Below are 20,443 nucleotides of genomic sequence, written 5' to 3' on the forward strand. Positions count from 1 at the left end.
AAATGTTGTTGAGAATTGGTCCCGTATTACAAATTAGAAGAAAATTTAATGAGATCGATAAATGTCTAGCTATCATATAATGGACAAAACGAAGCATTTGAGCTTAAGGAAAGCTAACAAAAAATCATCCAGAGAACAAAATATGTCCAATTATGTTACTTTTTAGTGTTGGTCCAAATATATTCGTGAAGTAGACATTGGTGTTTTGATAGACATTGACAATTTGACCAAAGGTTTTGAGAAAATGGATGGTTTGTATCGTCTGTTAGACCAAGATGCCCTGCGACTTGCAATATTTTTTTTAAACGTTATTCAGTTCAGATAGGAAGACAAGCTTATAGAATTCCTGTTTTCAAAGAACGACAGCGAGTCATTTTTTGTTTGTCTTGCCATCGGTGGGAGATGGTGTGCGTGGAAATGGTTTTTCGTATTCGATTTCTTATTTCTAATGTTAAGTTTTTAGAAAGTCAAACATGTATAATAGCACCTCTTAAAGGTAATGTAAAAGTTGAATTCAAATTAACTGAACTCCCAGATATTTTTCAACTTTGGCGAATGTTAGTAAAAGTGAAGCAAATGATTATAAGAAGAATTTTGGCTATTAAGTTCAAATAATTGGTTTCCTTTCAAAGATTCTAAACGAACTTCCGATGCTGTGAAAGTGGTTTTAAATAACAGATTTGGCAGTGAAGCCACAAAGCGCACAGCTTTAACTAATTTTTATATCTACGTCATTAAAAAGCCGACAAGAATTTCGGCCTTTAGTAGTTGAGTATGTTAGTTATGCAAAGTGCGAACCCCTACATCTCAAAAACGGTAAAAGAGATTTTTATCAAAACTCTTAAAGTTACGGTTGCACGATCAAATTTGTCCAAAATCTTTCAAAGATGTAAGCAACCGAAATTTATTGTTCAAATTTATTGTGTTTGTGCACTCAACCATGGGTTGCAATTACTTTACCAGAATGTTCAATGGTCTAAAAAAATAAAAGTTGAGTATTAAACAACGTAGTGGAAATAGAAACAAAACCTGTCTTTAAAGTTTTATCTTGTGCCAACATAAACAGAAATATATTCTTGACCATGTTGAAACACAGCGCTCAACTTTTCAAGTGACTTGCGCATAAAAAAAGACTGGGTAAATAATTTAATAGGCGAGGCTAGTAAAACCACTACACCCCCGGATTTTTAAACTTATTTCCTAGCATTATTTTTAATGAATTATAAAAATAATTCAGCTTTTTTTAAGAACATCTAAGTTTTAACAGAGCTTAAATGTGTTTTATTTTTACAGAATTCAGGACAAAATTGTTCTTATTAGGTTTGAACATACAATGGAATCTCTCTATCTCGACTTCTCTCTATCGTGAACTAAAGTCTCTGTCCCATTGTGGTCCGCCTAAGGTACTTTCCTTTCTTTATCTCGAACTTTCTCTATCTCGAAAAACGTTTTTGATCCCTTGCGTGTTCGAGATAGAGAGATGCCGCTGTATTTATAATAATCTTGATCTTTGAAGTGTTTTTTATTAAGTTAAACAAGTTATATATATATTTCACAATCATATTCTCTTATATTTTAGCGATTTTTTCGATTATTTCGTCGCGAGAAAGCCTTTCTTCTGGTGCAACTTTAAGTTCCAGCTGACGCTTTTGTTGGTCCTTCCTGCTCTCCTTCTTTTTTTTCGCCAGCGCGGGCATTAATTTTTTTTATAATATTCGACAAGTAGTTGTAATTTTTCTCCTTCTTTTACAACCTTGGCCACTAAACGTTTTGTTGGCTTTAAATATGCCAGAATAGTGGCTTTATCTCTCCCTATTCATCTTTCGCGCATTTCTAAAGAAAGAAAATTCTAATACAATTAACTTCCTTGATTTAAGCTTGGTTTCCAATAAAGACCATAACTGTTGTGCAACTGTTATACAACAAGATATAATTTATGGGAAACCAAATCTTAAAAAATGTAAAATTAATCTTACCTGACCACGATTAACATTGATTATGATCGAGTTCCAGCTGAAAATGTTGTGTTCCAGCTAACATTTTCTCCATATGATAAAAGGCTCTTTTTGGAAGATACCGATTTTGAGAGAATGACTTACCTCAAGCATAGTTGTATAAACTGGTTCAGTTATTTTCTCAAAATCTTTCATCAATAATCAATAATTCAGTAAACATTTTTATTAACTTTGAGTGTACCTGCAAGCCTATGATTAGCCATTTTTTTCTTCGCACGTCATTGTCAGACAATGCATCAACCTTTCTACCAGTTCCTAGGCATTCCCCTACATGTTACTATGGACGATAACGATGGCTGGTGCCCATTTTCTTAGGATTTTTGAATGTAAGGAAAAATTCAAATGAAAAACGCAACATAAAGCGTATCACCGAAAAAAACTAGCTGATTTAGGAACCTTTTCCTTTGGATTCCTTTACAACTTATTTAAGAATTCATTTTCCAATACACCATGGATCAAATTGATGACGAATTTTGATGGACCTAGGTTTATAAAGATATGTTAGAATTTTTATATATTGGCATTGGCCAAGTGTTTTAACCACGACGCACCTCAACAAAAATAACAAATTACCGTGGATCTGTCCTCATGACTTTCTTAATTGACGCGTGCCTATCGATTGATTGGAGGAAAATTTGCAGATTGAAACAGTTTTGACTGGTATTGATGCAACAGATAAGTGCTTCTTTTCCATTTCCTGAGAACTAGAAACTTCCTAAAAATTTCCAGACTTGGTGCCACGTGCGCTTTAAAAATAATTCCTTTACTTTTTGTCTTATTTGCAAACGGGGGTGAAAATTATTACTTCTCTTCATTTTGTGCTTGGATTAAAAAGAAGAATCAATATATTTTGTTTTGATTTTTTCTGTACAGATCTCTACGTCATGCGGTACATATTATAACAACCTATTCGTTTTAAAGATCATAAAAAAAGTAGCGTCCGTTGAAGCTGAGAGAGCAGGAAAGTTTGAACTTTATTTAAATAATATTGTTAGCTCTAATGATTATTTAAAGTATTAAGACAGCAAATTTTTTTTACTTTATATACTTTTATGCTCAACTGAGTAAACTATTCTTTTTTAGCAGACACTACCTTTAACAAAAACTCAGAGGCGGCAGAAAAAGATTTCACATTTCGCTTTCGCGGTAAAGAAAGCCGCTAGATTCTCAAACATTTTCCAACTAATCAGCATACTGTGATCAGAAATTGTTACATAGATTCTCAGAGGAGATTGTATCAAATATGTTACCAAGCCATGCAGATCCGTGTTATATTATCAATTTTCGTATGAATAAAGTTTTTCAGCACTGATCTTTACTACTGTAAAAATCTTTTTGTTCATTCAATACAAATGTTAGTCCTAGATTTTGGACCTTATGTAATAATGTGCCAGCCAATGCTCAAGTAACTCTTTAACAATATGGTTTGGGATTGGAATGCAATTTTATGCAGGGTCGGAACCAAAAATAGCAGCAAATTTCTCGCTACGCGCAAAATACTACTCTCCAGTGTTGATGGCCAACTATATTCTGTCATGAGTTCATGCAACTTATTTATTTACGCGATAATAACAAAATATAATAAGAAATATACCATTACCTGTGGGCTCATATTCAGAGAACAAGTACTGATTGCCAACTCTGTGATAGTGTAAAAGTGAAGACAGTTACCAAAAATATAGTTGATTGTAGTTGATTTTAGTGTTACTTTTTTACAAACATTTAAATTATGGCATATTTTAGTGCACATTCCGTAGATTTGTGCATACTTTTCGACCCTTTTAATCTTGAATTTTGATAATACTGAAAAATATAATTGGTTCGTGTACAAATCTTTAGTTAAAAATTTCCAGCTTTGAGTTGCATTAATATCTGATATATTAGCAAGGAATGAATTAGTTAATATTTGTGCAACTTTTGCGGAAACTATATAGTAGATGATACTAATATTCAAAGTTTTATGCCAATATTTTTTAGTTACAGTTAAAAAACTATGCTTTTCAACAGGGCTTTTTTCTGACTAAAAAAGTCACCATTTCAGCAACTCCATTTTTAAATGCTTTTTTTTTCTCGCTCAGAAAATTACTACGAGCAGCGCATTTCTGCATTCTTTTGTTGAGAAAATATTGAAGTTTATTGTTTCAGACTTTGCATGGATAAATTTTGGTTACTTGCTATATTTTGACGACTTTCGTGTGAATTTAATTTTATGGAATTTTTTATCTTTTAATTTTGTCATTTAAGTCTCAGTTCACACTTGCAAATTTTAAGTCAACATCGTCGTTTATTTTTTATTTTATTTTTTTCGGCTTCCATATTACATACATGGTCTTCAGCCTAAAAAGAATTATAAAAGTAAGCATATATTAAAAGCATACTAACATTAAAAAAAATTCTAGTTAAAATTTTAAGTAGATAAAATATAAATACACACATATATATAATAATATTAACACTGCACACAACCACATAAGGGAAAATGACTGTGGAAAGAAAGAAAAAGGGGTCGTAGACTTATGGAGGTAAGTTAATCCTATACATTCACATAAAATCATACGTCGTTTACACATTTCGCATAAGCTTTGTCAAGGTAAAAAGCTTTTGCTTTTTTTGAAAATATGCATATTCGCAAACTCACTGGAAGTTCGTTAAAAGTGTTATACACTTGCGCTTCAAATGTTTTACTCTGAGTTGTCGAACTTGCCATATCTTTGTTATTACCTTGCAAACGTAACGAACGACGATTCCCATTGATTGTACTCCTTTTGACGTTAATGTACTCAGGACAGCTTTCGGTTCTGTATAAGTATTTATGCACCAATTTGACAGTAGAGAAATGGAAACGTTTATTGATGGGAAGCCAACCGAGTTGGTGTACTTCTGAAAGACCAGAATATTTCTTCAGTACGTATCCAGCACAAATATTTTGCAAGCCCTGTAACCTTCTCAATTGATAATATGGCAGCGGCTGAAATACCACAGTACAATGATCCATTTTAGATAATATTAGTGTTTCGACCATGTTCTTCCTTACACTGAATGGTGCAAACCTTTTCAGTTTCTTCATTTGCGCTAGTTTTACATAAGACCTTGTGAGAAGACCGTCAACATGCACTGACCAAGAAAGATGCTCATCAAAATGTACACGAAGTATCTTCCAAGATTTCACGCGTTCGATTTCAATTCCATCACACGTGATGGAGAACACATTTTCGTTTGACAGTCGGTGTCTGCTACTTATTTTCTGTGTCGAGAAGAGCAATTTTACCGTTTTGTTGGCGTTAAAAATAAGGTTTGATTTCTTGACCAATTTCGTATCGACTTTACATCGTCTCCAACAGATTTGCTTAACGTGGCTAATTTTGCTGTTTTACCTGATGTGTAGATTGTTTTATCGTCAGCGTATTGCAGCGTTGAACATTTGTGATTGTAGACATGTAAGTCAAACCGGACCGAGAATATTACCTTGCGAAACACCCGCTACTACTGTTTTTAGCTGTGACATCTTATCATCAATCTGAACAAACTGCCTACGATCTTGCAGACAGCTGGTAAGCAGTTGTAAGAAAGATTTTGAAAAATTCAAATGATGTAATTTATTTAATAGCGCTTCATATTTCACATTATCGAAGGCTTTAGAATAATCTCCGGCAACACAAATTGTAACGTCTCAATTATTCGTAGCTTTTACAATGTCATCACGTAACTTAAGAAGAATGTGGGCACATGAATGTCCCTTTCTGAAGCCAGGTTGTGTTTGTGAATATATAGATTTGCTTTCAATATAATCGCATATTTGTTGCAAAATAACACGTTCCATAACTTTGGAGAAAATTGGTAAAATCGACACAGGTCTGTAATCAGACACACATGTTAGGTTATTTTTGGGAATTGGGCATAATCTTGCAGTTTTCCATAAACTCGGAAACAACTGTTTGTTAATGCAGTTATTGGTAATGTTTGTGATTGGAGAAGCAACAATGTCGGATACAGGTTTCAAGTACTTATAAGGGATATCATTGTACCCTGTTGAACACTCATTGCGGATTCCTTGTATAGCTTTTAGTACTTGGTCATAAGTGACATTTTTCAGTTAAAATTTATTTTCTTTGCTTTCATCTTCAGGAAACGAATAAATAAATTTTAATGGTGCATGTTCATTGGTGCAACTGAGTATCAACTGATTAAATATTTCCAATTGTTCGTCTGGATCATCGACAGCGTAAACTAAACTGAATGGAAGTTTGGCAAAATCTTGTTTGAAGTTGTTAATGTCAAGATTTTTCTCTATCCGTATATACTTATATTAAGGTTCAAATCGTTGTTTCTTTATGTTTACCACGACGTATGGCGCGCCATGATCGGTTATTTCATTACACGGTAAAACATTTACTGCCATTAATTTTGACGGTATGTTAGTAACGATTTGATAAATAAGCGTTTTATTATGTCTGGTTGCCACATTAACGTGTTGATGAAGACCAAACGATTCAAATACATCCGTGTACTTTTTCACTGTAAGGCAGTCCCTGTTTATCATATCAATATTCAGGTCTTCTGTCAGTATGACAATTCCGTCCCATTTACTCATTATTTTCAGCAAGAGGTTATCTAACTTATCTAACCAGTCACGTTTTTCGGATTTAACTGAGGGGGATGATAAAATGGTAGGAGGAATTCTTTTTTTTCCTTTTATTTCCAACCACAGATGTTCAATCGATTCATCAAGTTTTCTTATATCATTTCTCACCTTATAAGATATACCCTCCTTTGAATAAAATCCACCTCCTCGTCTGCTATCTCTTTTTTTATATTCAAAACTATACCCAGGAATGTTGACATGCTCCAGCTAATACAAATTATCTTTCAGCCATGTTTCAGACAGACTGATTATATCAAACTTGTAGGTTGTTCACATAACTTCAAACTCACCAAATGTGACATATTGCGCGGGTGTTCAAATAAGCTTTGCTTGTATGATTTTGATACTCGTCCAGAGTTTGTAAGTGGTAGTTTGAATCCGTACTTTTAGAAATGTTTAAGCTAGTGGTACTGCTTAAAATCCTATCTTTCGATTTGCATAATTAACGATACAAGCAAATACCTTCGCGATACAACACTGACGAATATTGTCCTGAGGATTATTATCATAGAAATCACTTTCAGAGCTATTAAAACTGTATGTCCTTATGCAAAGCGATATGGTAATTAAATTACAGATAAAAATAACTTTTCGGTGGGCAAACTCCATCGCAGGTGTTGCGCCAATTTCAAGGCACAAGATGCAACTTATTGAAAGTTTAAAATAACAACAATCACGAAAAGAACCTGTCAGCTTTTTTCACAGCACAATGTAAACTCCAGTTAACAATCCAACGTTATATAACAAGATCAAAGCAATCACCACTGTTTTGCAACTTACTATTTTACTTCCTTCCACACTTTTTGTCTATAAACTTTCAAATAATTATAATTTGCGATGTTTATCAATACAGTCATATATCCAAAGCAATTTTAAAAATTTCCAAACACCAATAGCCCTGTAAGCCAAAAGTAACCATAAATTAAACGCGATTAAGAATTTGTATTGACAAAATATATCACAATGTTCAAACTTTTAACTGCTTTACACATCCGAACACGTCCGTCCGTTATCGTTTTTAAGCCGCATTTTTGTTTATATGGCTTATTACATCTTAAATTAAAACATTTTGTGTGGATTTATTTTCCCCGAATTGTTCCCAAAGATAATTCACATGGATAAAATTGATCCAATTCTGTCGAAATTTAGTAAAATTTACAGCCTGTATATAATTTGTCTCCTTACAATAAACGAGGATAAATAGTTTGTTGTTTCATGTTATTGCATAGATAAAAGTCTTTTTTCTCACTTTTTTCAGTTTCTCTTTGTTTTTTTATTTAAAATGAAGTTGCAATAAGTTTTTTGGGGAAAGGCTATTACGCTTGTACGCATGTTTGACACAGTTTACCTGTGCTAACCGCTCAGTCCAGTGTCACGAAACGGCAACCTTAGTCTACAACAAAAGATTTCTATATTTATAACATACGTTTATGCAAACAGTCGTTGGTAAGCGTGGATTGACTCACACATCAAAACAAGGACATGAAACGCTAACCGGATGTTTTATGGCCTTGACATTTAAATAACTCTTACTGGGGCACATCGGCTTTTTTAAGGGGTACGTTATTAAAAACCCCTTTTATTTAATTTAGTCAAAAGGGCTGAAAAGTGATTTTTCTGTTGCTGGTTGCGTTACGTCAACATAGCATTAGATTCATAATCTTATTCCCTCGTTAAGTAAGAATCCTTTGCTTATTAGTTTTGTCAAGTTTAAAAAAAAATCCAAATAAATGTCAAAACAAATAGTTAATAAATGGTGTAAAAAACGGTAAGTGACAAAACAAAAACGGTAAGTGACAAAACCAAAACGGTAAGTGACAAAACCAAAAATAGAACTGTCAAAATATAAACGAGAACTGTCAAAATATAAAGGAGAACTGTCGAAGTGAATAGGAGAACTGTGACACCTCGGGAACATCGGTAATACTGAATGCGAGTCCCCACAATTAATTGTCACTACAATATCACACACAGTATATTGCAGTGAAATCTGTATCTTACATCTTAACTTATGACAACATACGTGGTCATTTTATAAACATGATAAGGTCAAAATAACGATGCTATTGTAGATAAAGAACTCATTAAATTACACACAGGAAAAAATAATAAGCCATTTCATAATAATTCAAATCATTTAAAAGGCGATACAAACTGCGTAATACTAACGAAAAAAATTTTTTTTATCGAACGCAACAGATCTTTAAAAACACAATCACAGAAAAAATGCTTACATGTATAATTTTTCCTATCAACTATTGTATAATAAACTATCAATGGAAATCTCAACTTGGCTTTCTCTTATCGTTATTAAATGAATTATAACAAAAACACCCCATTCTATACGAAACTTGGCAAGGGTTATGCAGCAGTTCAATGACTTTTATCACAAATTGTTATTTTAAGTTTAGATTTAGAAGAAAAATGACGTACTTTATAATTCAATGGGTTTTGTTATGTACCAATATACCTTACAAAATTCTTTGAGGAAAATATTTTGTTGCTTTCTTTTCTCTATTATTGTCTCGATTCTAATGAATCATTGTTCGAAAATCATAGGACAATTTTTAAAGCGTTCCCCAAACACAGTTTCTATCTGTCTACTTACCAATTCAAATACACCTTTCCCAAATTAGCCTTTTTCAATGTGATTTTTGAAATCCTCACCTGAACTTGATAAAATGTGAAAATTTCAGATTCATACAGGACCTGTCAAATTTTGTAATAATTGACCTATGCTTGAAGCAGTAGCTTATTAGTACAAGTCGAAATTTAAGAAGACTTTACCACCACCAAAACATCATTTTAACATATCGGATTAAGTTGAGAATTTATCCACACACCAATTTAATGAGGCTGAATATGATCTTAAAGTCGAAACATCAAAATTCTGACTTTTTAAAAAACATGCAATTCGGGAACATGTGTTGAATTTTTAAAGAAAGAAATGTTTGAACTGCACAAGGAAGTGGCAAATGAAGTCATCCTTTATTGCTTCCTTTACACAGATAATTACCCGCTAATTAAATCTGTTTTGAAAGACTCTAGTAATCAAAGATCACTACGCACAAAACTTATTAAGTGGGAGTGAGTTTCTAGTTTCATAGTCGTCACAAATTGAATTAAAATTAACAAAAGGGAGTTCAGCAACAAAGACATTACGCGTCATAAAAGTTATTTTTGTATTTTCGATAGATTGCCTATAAAAACTCAGAAAACATGAAAAATCTTAATCAGTTGGTGTGGAAGAGAAATCAAGGTAAGAGAAAATCTTCTAGATTTATTTTGTTATTTTACTAACTACGTTGATTTTAAACTCTTTAAACTGTTTATGAAAAAAAGAGTAAAATATATTTATACCAAGAAAAGAATACAGTGAAAATGGTTAAAGTGAGAAAAGATTTTCAAGAAGTTGATGTTAATATAACACTAGCAACATCTGCAAAACCACTGAGAAGATTCTAAAATCAAAACTTCGAATTAGAACAAAGCAAACCACTCTATTACAAATGCAAAAAAAGCTGCATTCTCAAGAAAAAATTGATATAACCCAAGCCTTTCTAGGAACAAGCTAGCATGAGATTGTACATTACTACTAAGTAACCTTTTTAATTAATTGTGTTTATTGTAACGTGTTTTCCTATCAGTACAACATCCTCTGCTAATGGCTTGGAGCAGAAAAGTATTTGACTGATTTAAACTTTTTTTTTTTAACTTTTCCGATATCGTTTTGATCACAGTAAATATTTCAAACGATTTTAAAGAGAATTTTACAATGAGAATTATCGTTCATTTAATTTTAAAAACGAATCCATCATCCAAATATCGTAGTTTAGCGAAACTGAATCCGCGAAATATTTTAAGGCATTTATGTGGCGAACATAAATTCTAGCGATATTGTTATTGACAGAATACTTCCATATACTGAATTGTAAAGCCATGCGTGTTGTGAAATATATTTCAAAACCTATGACTTTTGACAAAAATATGAATTTAGAAATCAAGCCATCGGAAAAAGTAATTTCTGCAAAAAAATGAAATGAAGTCAATTGGCAAATATTATTCCCGCACAACTTATTTCCTTCAGTAAAGTACATAGATTAATTTCTTTTTATTCAGATGTTGTTGACCAGCATTTTCGCATTATTATGCATCAGTGGAGCTTATAGTCAATGGATAAACAACTGGGACCAAACTTTTACCTACTCTTGTCCTAATCGTAAGTATTTATTGTATATTAAAAACTGTAAAAATTTTTGCGTATTTGTCATAGTTGGAGGCTACTTGACTATGTTTCATGCTAATACCAATTACCACATCTCAAAACTGTTTGGTGTGTTCTTTTTCAGACAAAGCAATTTATGCTCTTGTAAGTACACACGATAATCATTATGAGGACCGTCGATGGAGACTACCTTGCTACAAGTCGTTTTCGCAAGGCGTATCGCACTGGACCAATCATTACGTCAATGACTTTGACAAATATTTCCAATTTGTCTGTCCTCACAACTATGTTATCACTGGAATGAGTGCATTACATAGCAACCATCACGAAGATAGAAGATATAAGTTCAGATGCTCGTTATACGTAGGAAGATATCAAACTGCTTGCCAATGGACAGGCTACTTGAATCAGTTTGATCAAAGTTTGCATTACCATGTGCCAAGCACGCATTTCTTGACAGGAATTCAGAGTTACCATAGCAATCACTACGAGTAAGGATAATGTTTTCGCTTATTTGTTTATCTGTTTGCCGAAATTATTCACTTACCAGGGACCTACTTCTGAAACAACAGCAATTTATTTACGCAGTAGACAATGTATGTCTAGTGTTACCAATACATATGTTCTTTCAAAACTTCACAGAAATTTAATCAGAGAGAAAACGTATGAGCGTTTTATTTAAACACAATTTAAAATCTATTGGAATAATATTAAAAATTTTCTATAAGCAATCAATTATGTTCTTGCACTTGGACTAGCCAAAATTTCCCAGCCAATGTTAATAGCGAAATTATGGACTAGATAACTTGATTGGAGACAAAATTTCCCAGCCAATGTTAATAGCGAAATTATGGACTAGATAACTTGATTGGAGACAAAATTTCCCAGCCAATGTTAATAGCGAAATTATGGACTAGATAACTTGATTGGAGACAAATTTTAGGCAGAAACTTTGCTGACGTAGCATAGTTTTCCAATTATTACGGCCTTACGAGCGACGAGTTTTGCTTCTTATTGCAGGAAAGTTATTAAATTAAATAAGACAATTTAGTATTTTTTATCTGCTCTGCATACCTCACTGGGCGCAGGGTAATGGCCAGGATTTATTTTATTTTCCATCAATAAAAAAAATAGTGGTTTACTTGATAATCTGTCACAGGGTTGTGAAATGCAACAAAGTTTTGATGTGTTATTATGTTAATTCTCTGTTAATTCTATGTAAAAATATGTTAATTCTGTAACAGCTCTCTCTTCATTAACTGAGCTAACTTAATTTTATATTGCTTTATTTAGAGATCGTCGATTTTCGGCTCGCATTTGCAAGTTTGTGGCGTCACGATAGAAGCAAGCCTGGATATTAAGGCGTTTTTTGAATATTTTTTGAGCAATAAAATTAATGCTGTTACCAAACGTAATTTTTTTCTGTCGTACTACATTCCCATCCATACGTTATTTACAATACATATTTACATACATTATATTCTTTGATAATAATTTGTGATAATAAGTTGCGTATATACATGCACACATCATGCACACGGCTATCCAATCTGGCGTGTTTTTCTCGATAAGATCGGGTTGAAATTTTTTTTCACATAATTACAGTTCCTGATGATATTTTGTCCCTAGCCTCTCCTCCACAAAAAAAAAAGAAAAAAAAGAGGGAAACTAAGGCAGAAATAAAAAGTTACAGTTTTATCATCTAATTTAAAAACATCGTAGTTTTTTTTCGCAGGGATGAGTGTGCTGTGTGCTGTGTGTTGCGTCTTTATTAAACCACAGACCACCTTAATAAAGTACTACAAACCAAACCTTAAAGTGTTTGCTAAAGTTGGTTAAACTGTTAATTTAAAAAAAGAAATGTGTAGCTACAGAAGCAATTTTAGGGCTCTTTGCATGGTATTTTTTTTAAAACATTATAAATCTTATTAAAATACAAGTCGTCTTAAGCGGTCCTGCTTTTTTCATTCATATACGCACATTCATACGGAATATTGGAAGCACTTAGACATTTCAATAACAGTAATCTTTTTGATTGCCAGGTAGCCATATTTAGTCTACGGCTACATAGTGTCATCATGCGATATTAAAGATTACGCCTCATGTAATGGCAATCAGTAATATAAAATAACAAGATAAAATAAATAATTTGTAACTTTTTTGCTCCACGTAATTAATTACTATTGTCAGCAAGAAAGGAAAGGTGTAACGTCAATTTGCATAAACTTACTTGAAGGTTATTTACTGCGATTTAACCCTATTGCGTTTTTTTATGCTCATATATAATAGCCTTTCCGAAATAGAATGACACTTGGCAGAAATGTAGTATGTTGTGAAAAAACGGAATGAGTGCAGCAACCCTTTGCTGATGTCCAAATATTTTTAATTCTAATCAGATTTCTACCGGGAGATATTTTACTTTATTATACCGATTAAAACCACCTTTTTATAGAAATATAAGGAATAGTTTACAGCAATTGTCAAAATTTATGATTCCACGAGTTCTAGTACCAAACATTTCGGCAGTATTGTGTCTAATAGTTTTTTTATGAAAACACAGTAACAGCTAATGCAACATGGCGGAAAAGAGTTAACAAAAAAACAGCAGGAGGTACCATATAAGATAATTTGGGTAAAAGGCTTCTTTGGGGTTGAAGGAATCTATTATTTATTTATTTATTTATTTATTTGATTTATTTATTTATTTTGCTTATAAATTATTTACTTTGTATATTTATTTTATTGATCAACAACCACATGGTAAAAACTTAACTACTTCAAGTTTGAGTTGGGTCGTGCAAGCAAGCTAGATGTAAGCTATTTCCTCCTTTACTCTCTGTTCCAACCTAAATTTTTAACAACAAGTTTCTAACAAGAAGTCTTAAAAAAATGCTTGGCGCTTAAATATAAAGTAACATATATTCATATTAACAATATTGATCTAGACCAATAAATATTTACTAGCTGCATGCCCTTGGAAGAATCCACTTTTTTTCTCATTTAATCCATGTAACGGATACACATACATCAAAAAGTAGACACAGCAGTGTTAGTTTTACAACCCTTCTTATTCAATGATCCTAACCATGTGCATGGTAAAAAGCTAAATCTGCAAAACTATATCTTTGCTTTGTCAAAAGTACATCAGGGAAGAAAGTATACTAAAGGCTTTCAAAAACCCTAACATATTTCGTTAAGCCGGTAGTCCTTGCAAAACCTCTCAAATTTTTCAAAATTTTGTCATAAATATATTGTTTCGAGAAAACAGCCCAAATGTCCCGTTGCGTAAAAACAATGCAACACTTCGAATTGAATATATTTCAAACGATCGTAACGTAACATTTGTAAACATTTGTTTAAATTTTTTTAAAATTTAAGTTAATCACCGCACGCTGTAGTGTTGACTGTACTTTAAAGAGACGTATTTCCATATCGATTTGGTTCCGCGAAATATGCATGTGAAAATGCAGAATAACATGAAAACGAGATTACTTGTGAACAAATTTCGGGATGCTGGTTGTTTACATGCAAGTTTGAAGAATGTACCAACAAAGTGTTGACTTTGACAGCTTTTAACTGGCAGTTTCACATAATCGTAGTTAATACAGTTATAAAGAGGGTATTGGTAGTGGTAGTGTGACAAAAAGTTCAAATATTGCAGGTTTAAGGTCGTATCTTTTTTGTATATGTTAGGTACCTAGACCTAAAACCTAGCCACGTTTTTGAAATGATGTGAATACATTTTTATTTTACTGTCTCCAAGTGAATTTAGAACTGAAATTCAATATACAGTTTACTAAAGCTCAGTGACACTCTAAATTACTCTGATCAGTTTAAAAAATTGGTGGATGGTATTTTCATAAGTATTTTTTCCAGGGTTGAAGTTATTATGTTCCCCCTCTTCTGTTTGGTTTTATTTTTATTTAATGTTATCAATGGAAAGACAAAAATACAGATTAGCTATGTAAATGACTAATAACTTACAAACATATTCTTTTTTATCTAAAAAAGACTGGTAAGTTGTTTTTCTACTACAGCACCTATAAAATGTTCACTATGTAACTGCTCTGTCATTTATTCTTGATTAGATTTGTTATCTTTGTCTAGAAACTTATTACATTTTGCTGGGACTAACTTTGGGTAGAAACTAAAAGCGCACTTATATGGACCAAGTATTAATTTACGGACCAAGTAGTGATTTAGCTACTGTACTCGTTTTTCAAAAATCTTCACCCTAACCTACGTCTACCTTCATCAATCTGCCCAAACTTCATGAAGGTAAACGTAAAGCGTTTATTTAAAAAATAAATTGATAAACTCTGCTTTCCTTGCTATGAATATTTTTTGAGTCAGTAGCCTCAGTAAGAACATTATAAACACTTTATTCCATGGTATTGTTGGAGGTTTCTTCTTTCCAAATATAAAAAACACGCTTGGTGTAGTGCCACAGGTAAACTGTACCCTTATGTCTCTTTCACCAATTGATCGAAAGATTCCATAAAAATACAAACAATAGAACGATTTTATTCTAACATAGTTCTGAACATTTCTTTTTGCCCACTGTGTATAGCTTTGTACCAACCTCAGATATTCTGTGCTTCCAGAGTTGTAGCTAGTTGAAAGTATTTTTAAAACTGTCAATACCGCACATACCCTATAATAGAATTAAGTGGGGTTGTAACAATATATTTCAACTAATTCGTACTTCTTTCCTAATGGGTGCAACACCAGTGAAAGTTCATAACTAATTTTCCATAGCCAATAAAAGGAATACTCATAATGTCTTTACTCTTAATCAAATGATAAAGTCTTAACACTCACTCGACAAACATGTCTCATATTTTTTCTTACTTACTTAAAATACGCCGGGTATGCGGTGATAAAAAGATGGTCAGTACCAGGGCCGTTTTTTTCTCATCGTTTTCGGTATAAAAAAGATAAAAAGAGCCCTGGAGTCGAGGTTATGCTAAACAAAGAGCAGCTTTAAATATATATTATATTTTGTGTTTGGATGTTTAGATAATATATGTATGTAAAAAATTGCTGAAAACAGCCAGGTGGAAAATGACGTTACCATTTTTATTAGTTTACCAGAGGTATTATATATCACCCATAGGAATTTTGAAAATTGGGCAGAGGTTCGAAAGGTAGGCCTACTTTTTCCGTGTCACTTAAACCCAACCTGAATAGGCTAATGGTTATGGTCAAGTTATTTCCAAAGTATTATTTTAGATTATATCCTGTTACAATTTGTTGAGATTGTATGACACACGTTAGCCAATATTGTCCTTAAAGGGCTTAACCCTATTCGGTCCAGGGTTTTTTGAACATACTATGACCGGGGGGTGGAATCCACCCCCTCCCTCAACAACTTTTTATAAGGTTGTTCAAATTGAATCAGACTTGGCACAGTTATAGTACGTCATAAAAGGAACAAAATGGCAGCAATAAATTTTTGCTTGAGTAAACACATTTTCTGTGACGTCATCAGAAGCTTGAAATTTGTTAAAAATGCCACTATCTGCCTAAAATCTCATTACTTTTGTTCCAGAGCGAATTTTTGCATTCCATTTGAAGTTTCTGAAAGTTAAATAAAAGTTATTTAACATATTTTCCGGTTTTTACGCGGACCGCATAAAGAAGTACCAAAAATTGCCCAAAAATCCGGTTTTTCCAATTTTTGTGTAAAATCCGACAAAATCGGAAAATCGGATTAATCACGTGTCCAAATAAGGCACAAGGATTCTTCTTAACAAAAAAAGTTGTGTTCAATGTTTCAAGTTCTAAGAATAATTCAACAGGAGTTATTAAATTTTCCCCAATATAAGGATTTCATAGAGATTTTTAGGAGTAGTTTCGAGTAATGGCCAATATCAAAGCCTCTGAAAGGTATGAGACCTAAAAATTTGGCATTCAGGTGTCTAATAAATTAATATTGAAACTCAGTAAGTTTCATAGCCATGTAACATAGATATAAAAAGTTGTTAAAAAAACCGTCAGTGGGGGCGAAATCCCCCCCCCCCCCCCCCGAAAGAATAGGGTCAATGTTTGATGATTTGATAAACAGGCATTGGGTAGAGATACATCAAAGTTTGACTTTTCTGTTATTTCAGTGATTTCTATTCTAAGCCATTATTAAATAAATTATAAAGACCAAACTTCATTGGAATACTAAAGTTAAAACAAATTACAAATTATGTTATTTATATTTATGTCTGTTGTAATGTTCGGTTAGTTGCCAAGATGAATTACTTCCTCTGAGGTAATTCCTTCTGATGTATTGTGTAACACAATACTTCCTCTATACACCAGCAAGAGACCAATTTGTTCTTTTGCATTGTAAAGGATAAACTGTTTGAGATGGTTTTAATATGTTTTCACCAGAGATATGTTCTCAAGAAATGTTTATTTCTTTATCAAGACAAGACTTTATCTCGCACAGAATCAAGCAGAGTTTTTAAATTTATTAAATTTCGACGTGGATGTTTCTCTTGTAATAATTTTCTCAATTTAAAATTTAGTAATGATGGCCTTTTGCTTTGCAAGAGCAAAATTCAGAATGTCCTTGATGGTTTGGAATGTTTATTCCCGCCACTGCTTTTGGCAAGCCTGCATACATCCTTTCAAGCTCCTTCTCCATTTGTGTTGAAGAAAGCTCAGGAACTGCTTCTCTTCCATGAGCATTTCTTAGGTCCGCAGCAGAAGTCTTCGTTCTTAGTCCAAGTTGAGATTTAGGCTGGCACAAAGCAGATGCAGTGCTTTTGGATCTGTCACCCAAATTCATATTTATGTTTAAAGGCTCTAGCGTAGCTTTGCATTGAGCTATCTGCCTGATTGGACGTTGCGTGTCATTTTCACCTCTACTCGTTGGACCTTTTGCAGAAGATTTTTGCTGTCCAGCTTTCTGTGTTAGTATAACTTGTTTGGTAACATTCTGTGCTGTTGTTGGTGTTGTTTCCTTATTTACTGGTTTACGTTTACCAGCTGTGTCATCTTGAGTGTTCGGAGCAGCTCTGGTTGTAACAATTTCTTTCACAACCTTAACTTCTCGAACGGTTGTACTGACTGGTGGTTTAACAAGCTGTTTTGGTTTGTTTTGGTCGTTTTTCTTCGTTGTTGTAGTTTTTGTTGTTTTTAGTTGAAGATTGTTGTTATTATCTGACCTTTTCGGAAGCACTGGGCTTGATTGTAAGACGATGGTGAATTTCTTGCCAGTATCTGTTTCGGCAACTTGTTTCCTTCTGTGTATAAAACAGGTGACAGGTTATTTTTAAAGCCAAAATATGTCATGAATTATTTAGAAAGCTAAAAGCACACGAACTAACCACACATATGTTTTATTGCTAAATTCCAGATCAGAACATTTGTACAGAAATGTAGGACAAAATATAAAGTACTTTTACATAAATAGAGTGTAAATAAACACAGTAAAATATAATTATAACAAACTTACGATGTTGTTAACTTTGGCATGACACAAGTTTTTCAGAACTTTCTTTCCTCTTTAAGGAATGTTACTTGATTAAAAACCTCTACTCTCTTTTAACTATGTCACAAATTCTTAAATATTTTTTCCTTTATTCACACAAAAACTTTGATAAACAACAAGGTATTTTAAGTTATAATCTTATCAGGCAATCAATCAGCTTATAGAATAATGTTAATTGGCAACCCATGGTGAGATTTGTTTCGTTAATAATGCGCGAATATGTTCTATTGATTGAAGGTATTTTTTATGTTTTTAAGTCATGACGAAAGATACGTCGCCATCACTTATAACTGTGAAGGAGGGGGCGAAACAATTATTAGTGCTAGACAATCCTCCAGGAAACGCACAGACATCACCTTAATTTTACTCCTTTCGAATTTTTTGACGTTCTCTTTAAGATAAGTTCTTAGGAAAAATGTTCCTCTGTTTTTTCTCTGTTTACATCTTCAAGTTTTCTATTGCATTCACCTTATCAGTTTAAAGATTTATGACACTTCAAAAGAAATTTAATAACCCTATTTATTCAGCTAAAAAAGGATAACAATGTGTTGACAACACCTACGTTTATACAAAACAAATTCACACGAACGGCATGCAACAAATGACGTCACGACAGAAAGACTGACAAATCAGTTTTCGTTTTCAGACGCAAGCTAGAAATTGCGTTGTTGTTGGCTAAGTTAACTGGGTAGATAATGTTATTTGTAGTGGGATCGCGAGATAAGAGTTACATATGTTTTATGTTCGTGTTCTCACTTTTCCATACAACAATAAAATAAACACTAAAATGGTTAATAACTAAATTAGGGTCTTTCATTTCCGACAAACCGGAGGTAGAATGGTACCGGGTCTTGAAAGGGGTATTTTATTTAAATCCATCTCCCTAATAATAGTCTTCGTCCTTCTGTTAGCTTGTAACGCGAAGTCCTTTATGATTCGGACAAATGAGAGAAACGGGGAAATATTTTTTTAAAAACACGGTTCGTGGTCTAGCATTTTTTTGCACGCCTAACTTCTTTCAGCTCTCAAAAACAAGTATAAATATTGTTAAAATTTTGCTGTGTGGTAAATGGCGAGCAAGGCGCCTATATATTTAATCAATGTATCTTTACTGCACTCAGATGTCGTTATAGGGACCGAAGGTGTTAAACGGTCAACGCTGGAGTTATTATGATGCTCAGTGTCTTTGATCCCAAGATGGTAGCTACGAGTAGCGACAGGCAAATTTATGTGGATTTTACTGAACAGTTGGATTTCGGAAAAATGTTTTCACGAAGTGAAGATTAGTGATAAAATGAAAGCAAAATATCAAATCAAATATTATTATTATTTAATGTAATGGTTTACAGAGCAGGAAAGGATATAATAGAATTGGTTGTGCTAATACATCAATTGCAAAGTGTTTTTTTTAGTATAATGCCGCTACAGTGAAGGCATCGCTAATTAAATTAGAGTTTGTGCTTGAATATACTAACATACAACTTACTACGTTGTTCTACTGATAAAACAATGTGAAGAAATGCTCTAAAGCTCATCAATATACTTCACATAGCAAGAATATATAGCTTTTCAAGGATAGGTAGCTAGCTAGCCATGAACACAGTTAAGTTCGAGTAATTTGGACAAGGCATACGGATTTATAGTTCGCTTGTTCACTTTTGTTTGCACGAAGTTTTAGTCCGTTCTAGCTATTAATTAGCCCAGGCGTGCGGTAACATTTTAAAACACAAACTCATTCTCATGATGTCATAACATGAAAATTAGTAAATCGTCATCCAAGTATTTCTGTATTACACAAAAGACAGTGTCTTAAGTGACGAGTTGCAGGTGACGTAATGATGTGATTTCAAGATGAGGACAATGCGCATTCGTGCGCAGGGACAGGAAATACAAACAACTGATTCTACGCAATGTCTTGCAGATTGTTCTTGAAAAAACAAAAGAGTAATTAAAACAATTAATCCAGAACCTCTTTGTATTTTGTATTCCTCAAAACTATACAAACTAAAATAATCATTTTGTTTTTATGTGGTCCTGTTATTTCCGCATCCCGCCTCCTTGTCCCCTCAAAC

The 20,443-nt window shown here is 33.1% G+C and overlaps 2 protein-coding genes across 2 annotated transcripts; one reads left to right on the top strand and one right to left on the bottom strand.

The window, feature by feature from the left end:
* The first annotated feature begins 9,857 nt into the window (after positions 1 to 9,857).
* Positions 9,858 to 12,292, top strand: LOC130623777 (hemagglutinin/amebocyte aggregation factor-like). The gene is made up of 4 exons (XM_057439300.1): positions 9,858 to 9,916; positions 10,777 to 10,876; positions 11,007 to 11,373; positions 12,176 to 12,292. Exons 2-4 carry the CDS (start codon positions 10,777 to 10,779, stop codon positions 12,222 to 12,224), a joined length of 516 nt encoding a protein of 171 aa, XP_057295283.1. The 5' UTR covers positions 9,858 to 9,916; the 3' UTR covers positions 12,225 to 12,292.
* Positions 12,293 to 16,973: 4,681 nt separating this feature from the next.
* On the bottom strand, positions 16,974 to 18,494 carry LOC130623711 (uncharacterized). The gene is made up of 2 exons (XM_057439223.1): positions 18,336 to 18,494; positions 16,974 to 18,123 (listed from the first exon to the last, which is right to left on the bottom strand). Exons 1-2 carry the CDS (start codon positions 18,353 to 18,355, stop codon positions 17,400 to 17,402), a joined length of 744 nt encoding a protein of 247 aa, XP_057295206.1. The 5' UTR covers positions 18,356 to 18,494; the 3' UTR covers positions 16,974 to 17,399.
* Between the last annotated feature and the right edge of the window lie 1,949 nt (positions 18,495 to 20,443).

This window comes from Hydractinia symbiolongicarpus, chromosome 13 (assembly GCF_029227915.1).
Source record: "Hydractinia symbiolongicarpus strain clone_291-10 chromosome 13, HSymV2.1, whole genome shotgun sequence".
Lineage (NCBI taxonomy): Eukaryota > Metazoa > Cnidaria > Hydrozoa > Anthoathecata > Hydractiniidae > Hydractinia > Hydractinia symbiolongicarpus.

Bases quoted from the DNA above. Each gene is read 5' to 3' on its own strand.
- LOC130623777 (XM_057439300.1), top strand. From the start codon at position 10,777: ATGTTGTTGACCAGCATTTTCGCATTATTATGCATCAGTGGAGCTTAT. The intron at 10,877-11,006 runs GTAAGTATTTAT...GTTCTTTTTCAG, and splicing joins TACCTACTCTTGTCCTAATC to ACAAAGCAATTTATGCTCTT. The intron at 11,374-12,175 runs GTAAGGATAATG...TGCTTTATTTAG, and splicing joins TACCATAGCAATCACTACGA to AGATCGTCGATTTTCGGCTC.
- LOC130623711 (XM_057439223.1), bottom strand. From the start codon at position 18,355: ATGCCAAAGTTAACAACATC. The intron at 18,124-18,335 runs GTAAGTTTGTTA...TTTTATACACAG, and splicing joins ATGCCAAAGTTAACAACATC to AAGGAAACAAGTTGCCGAAA.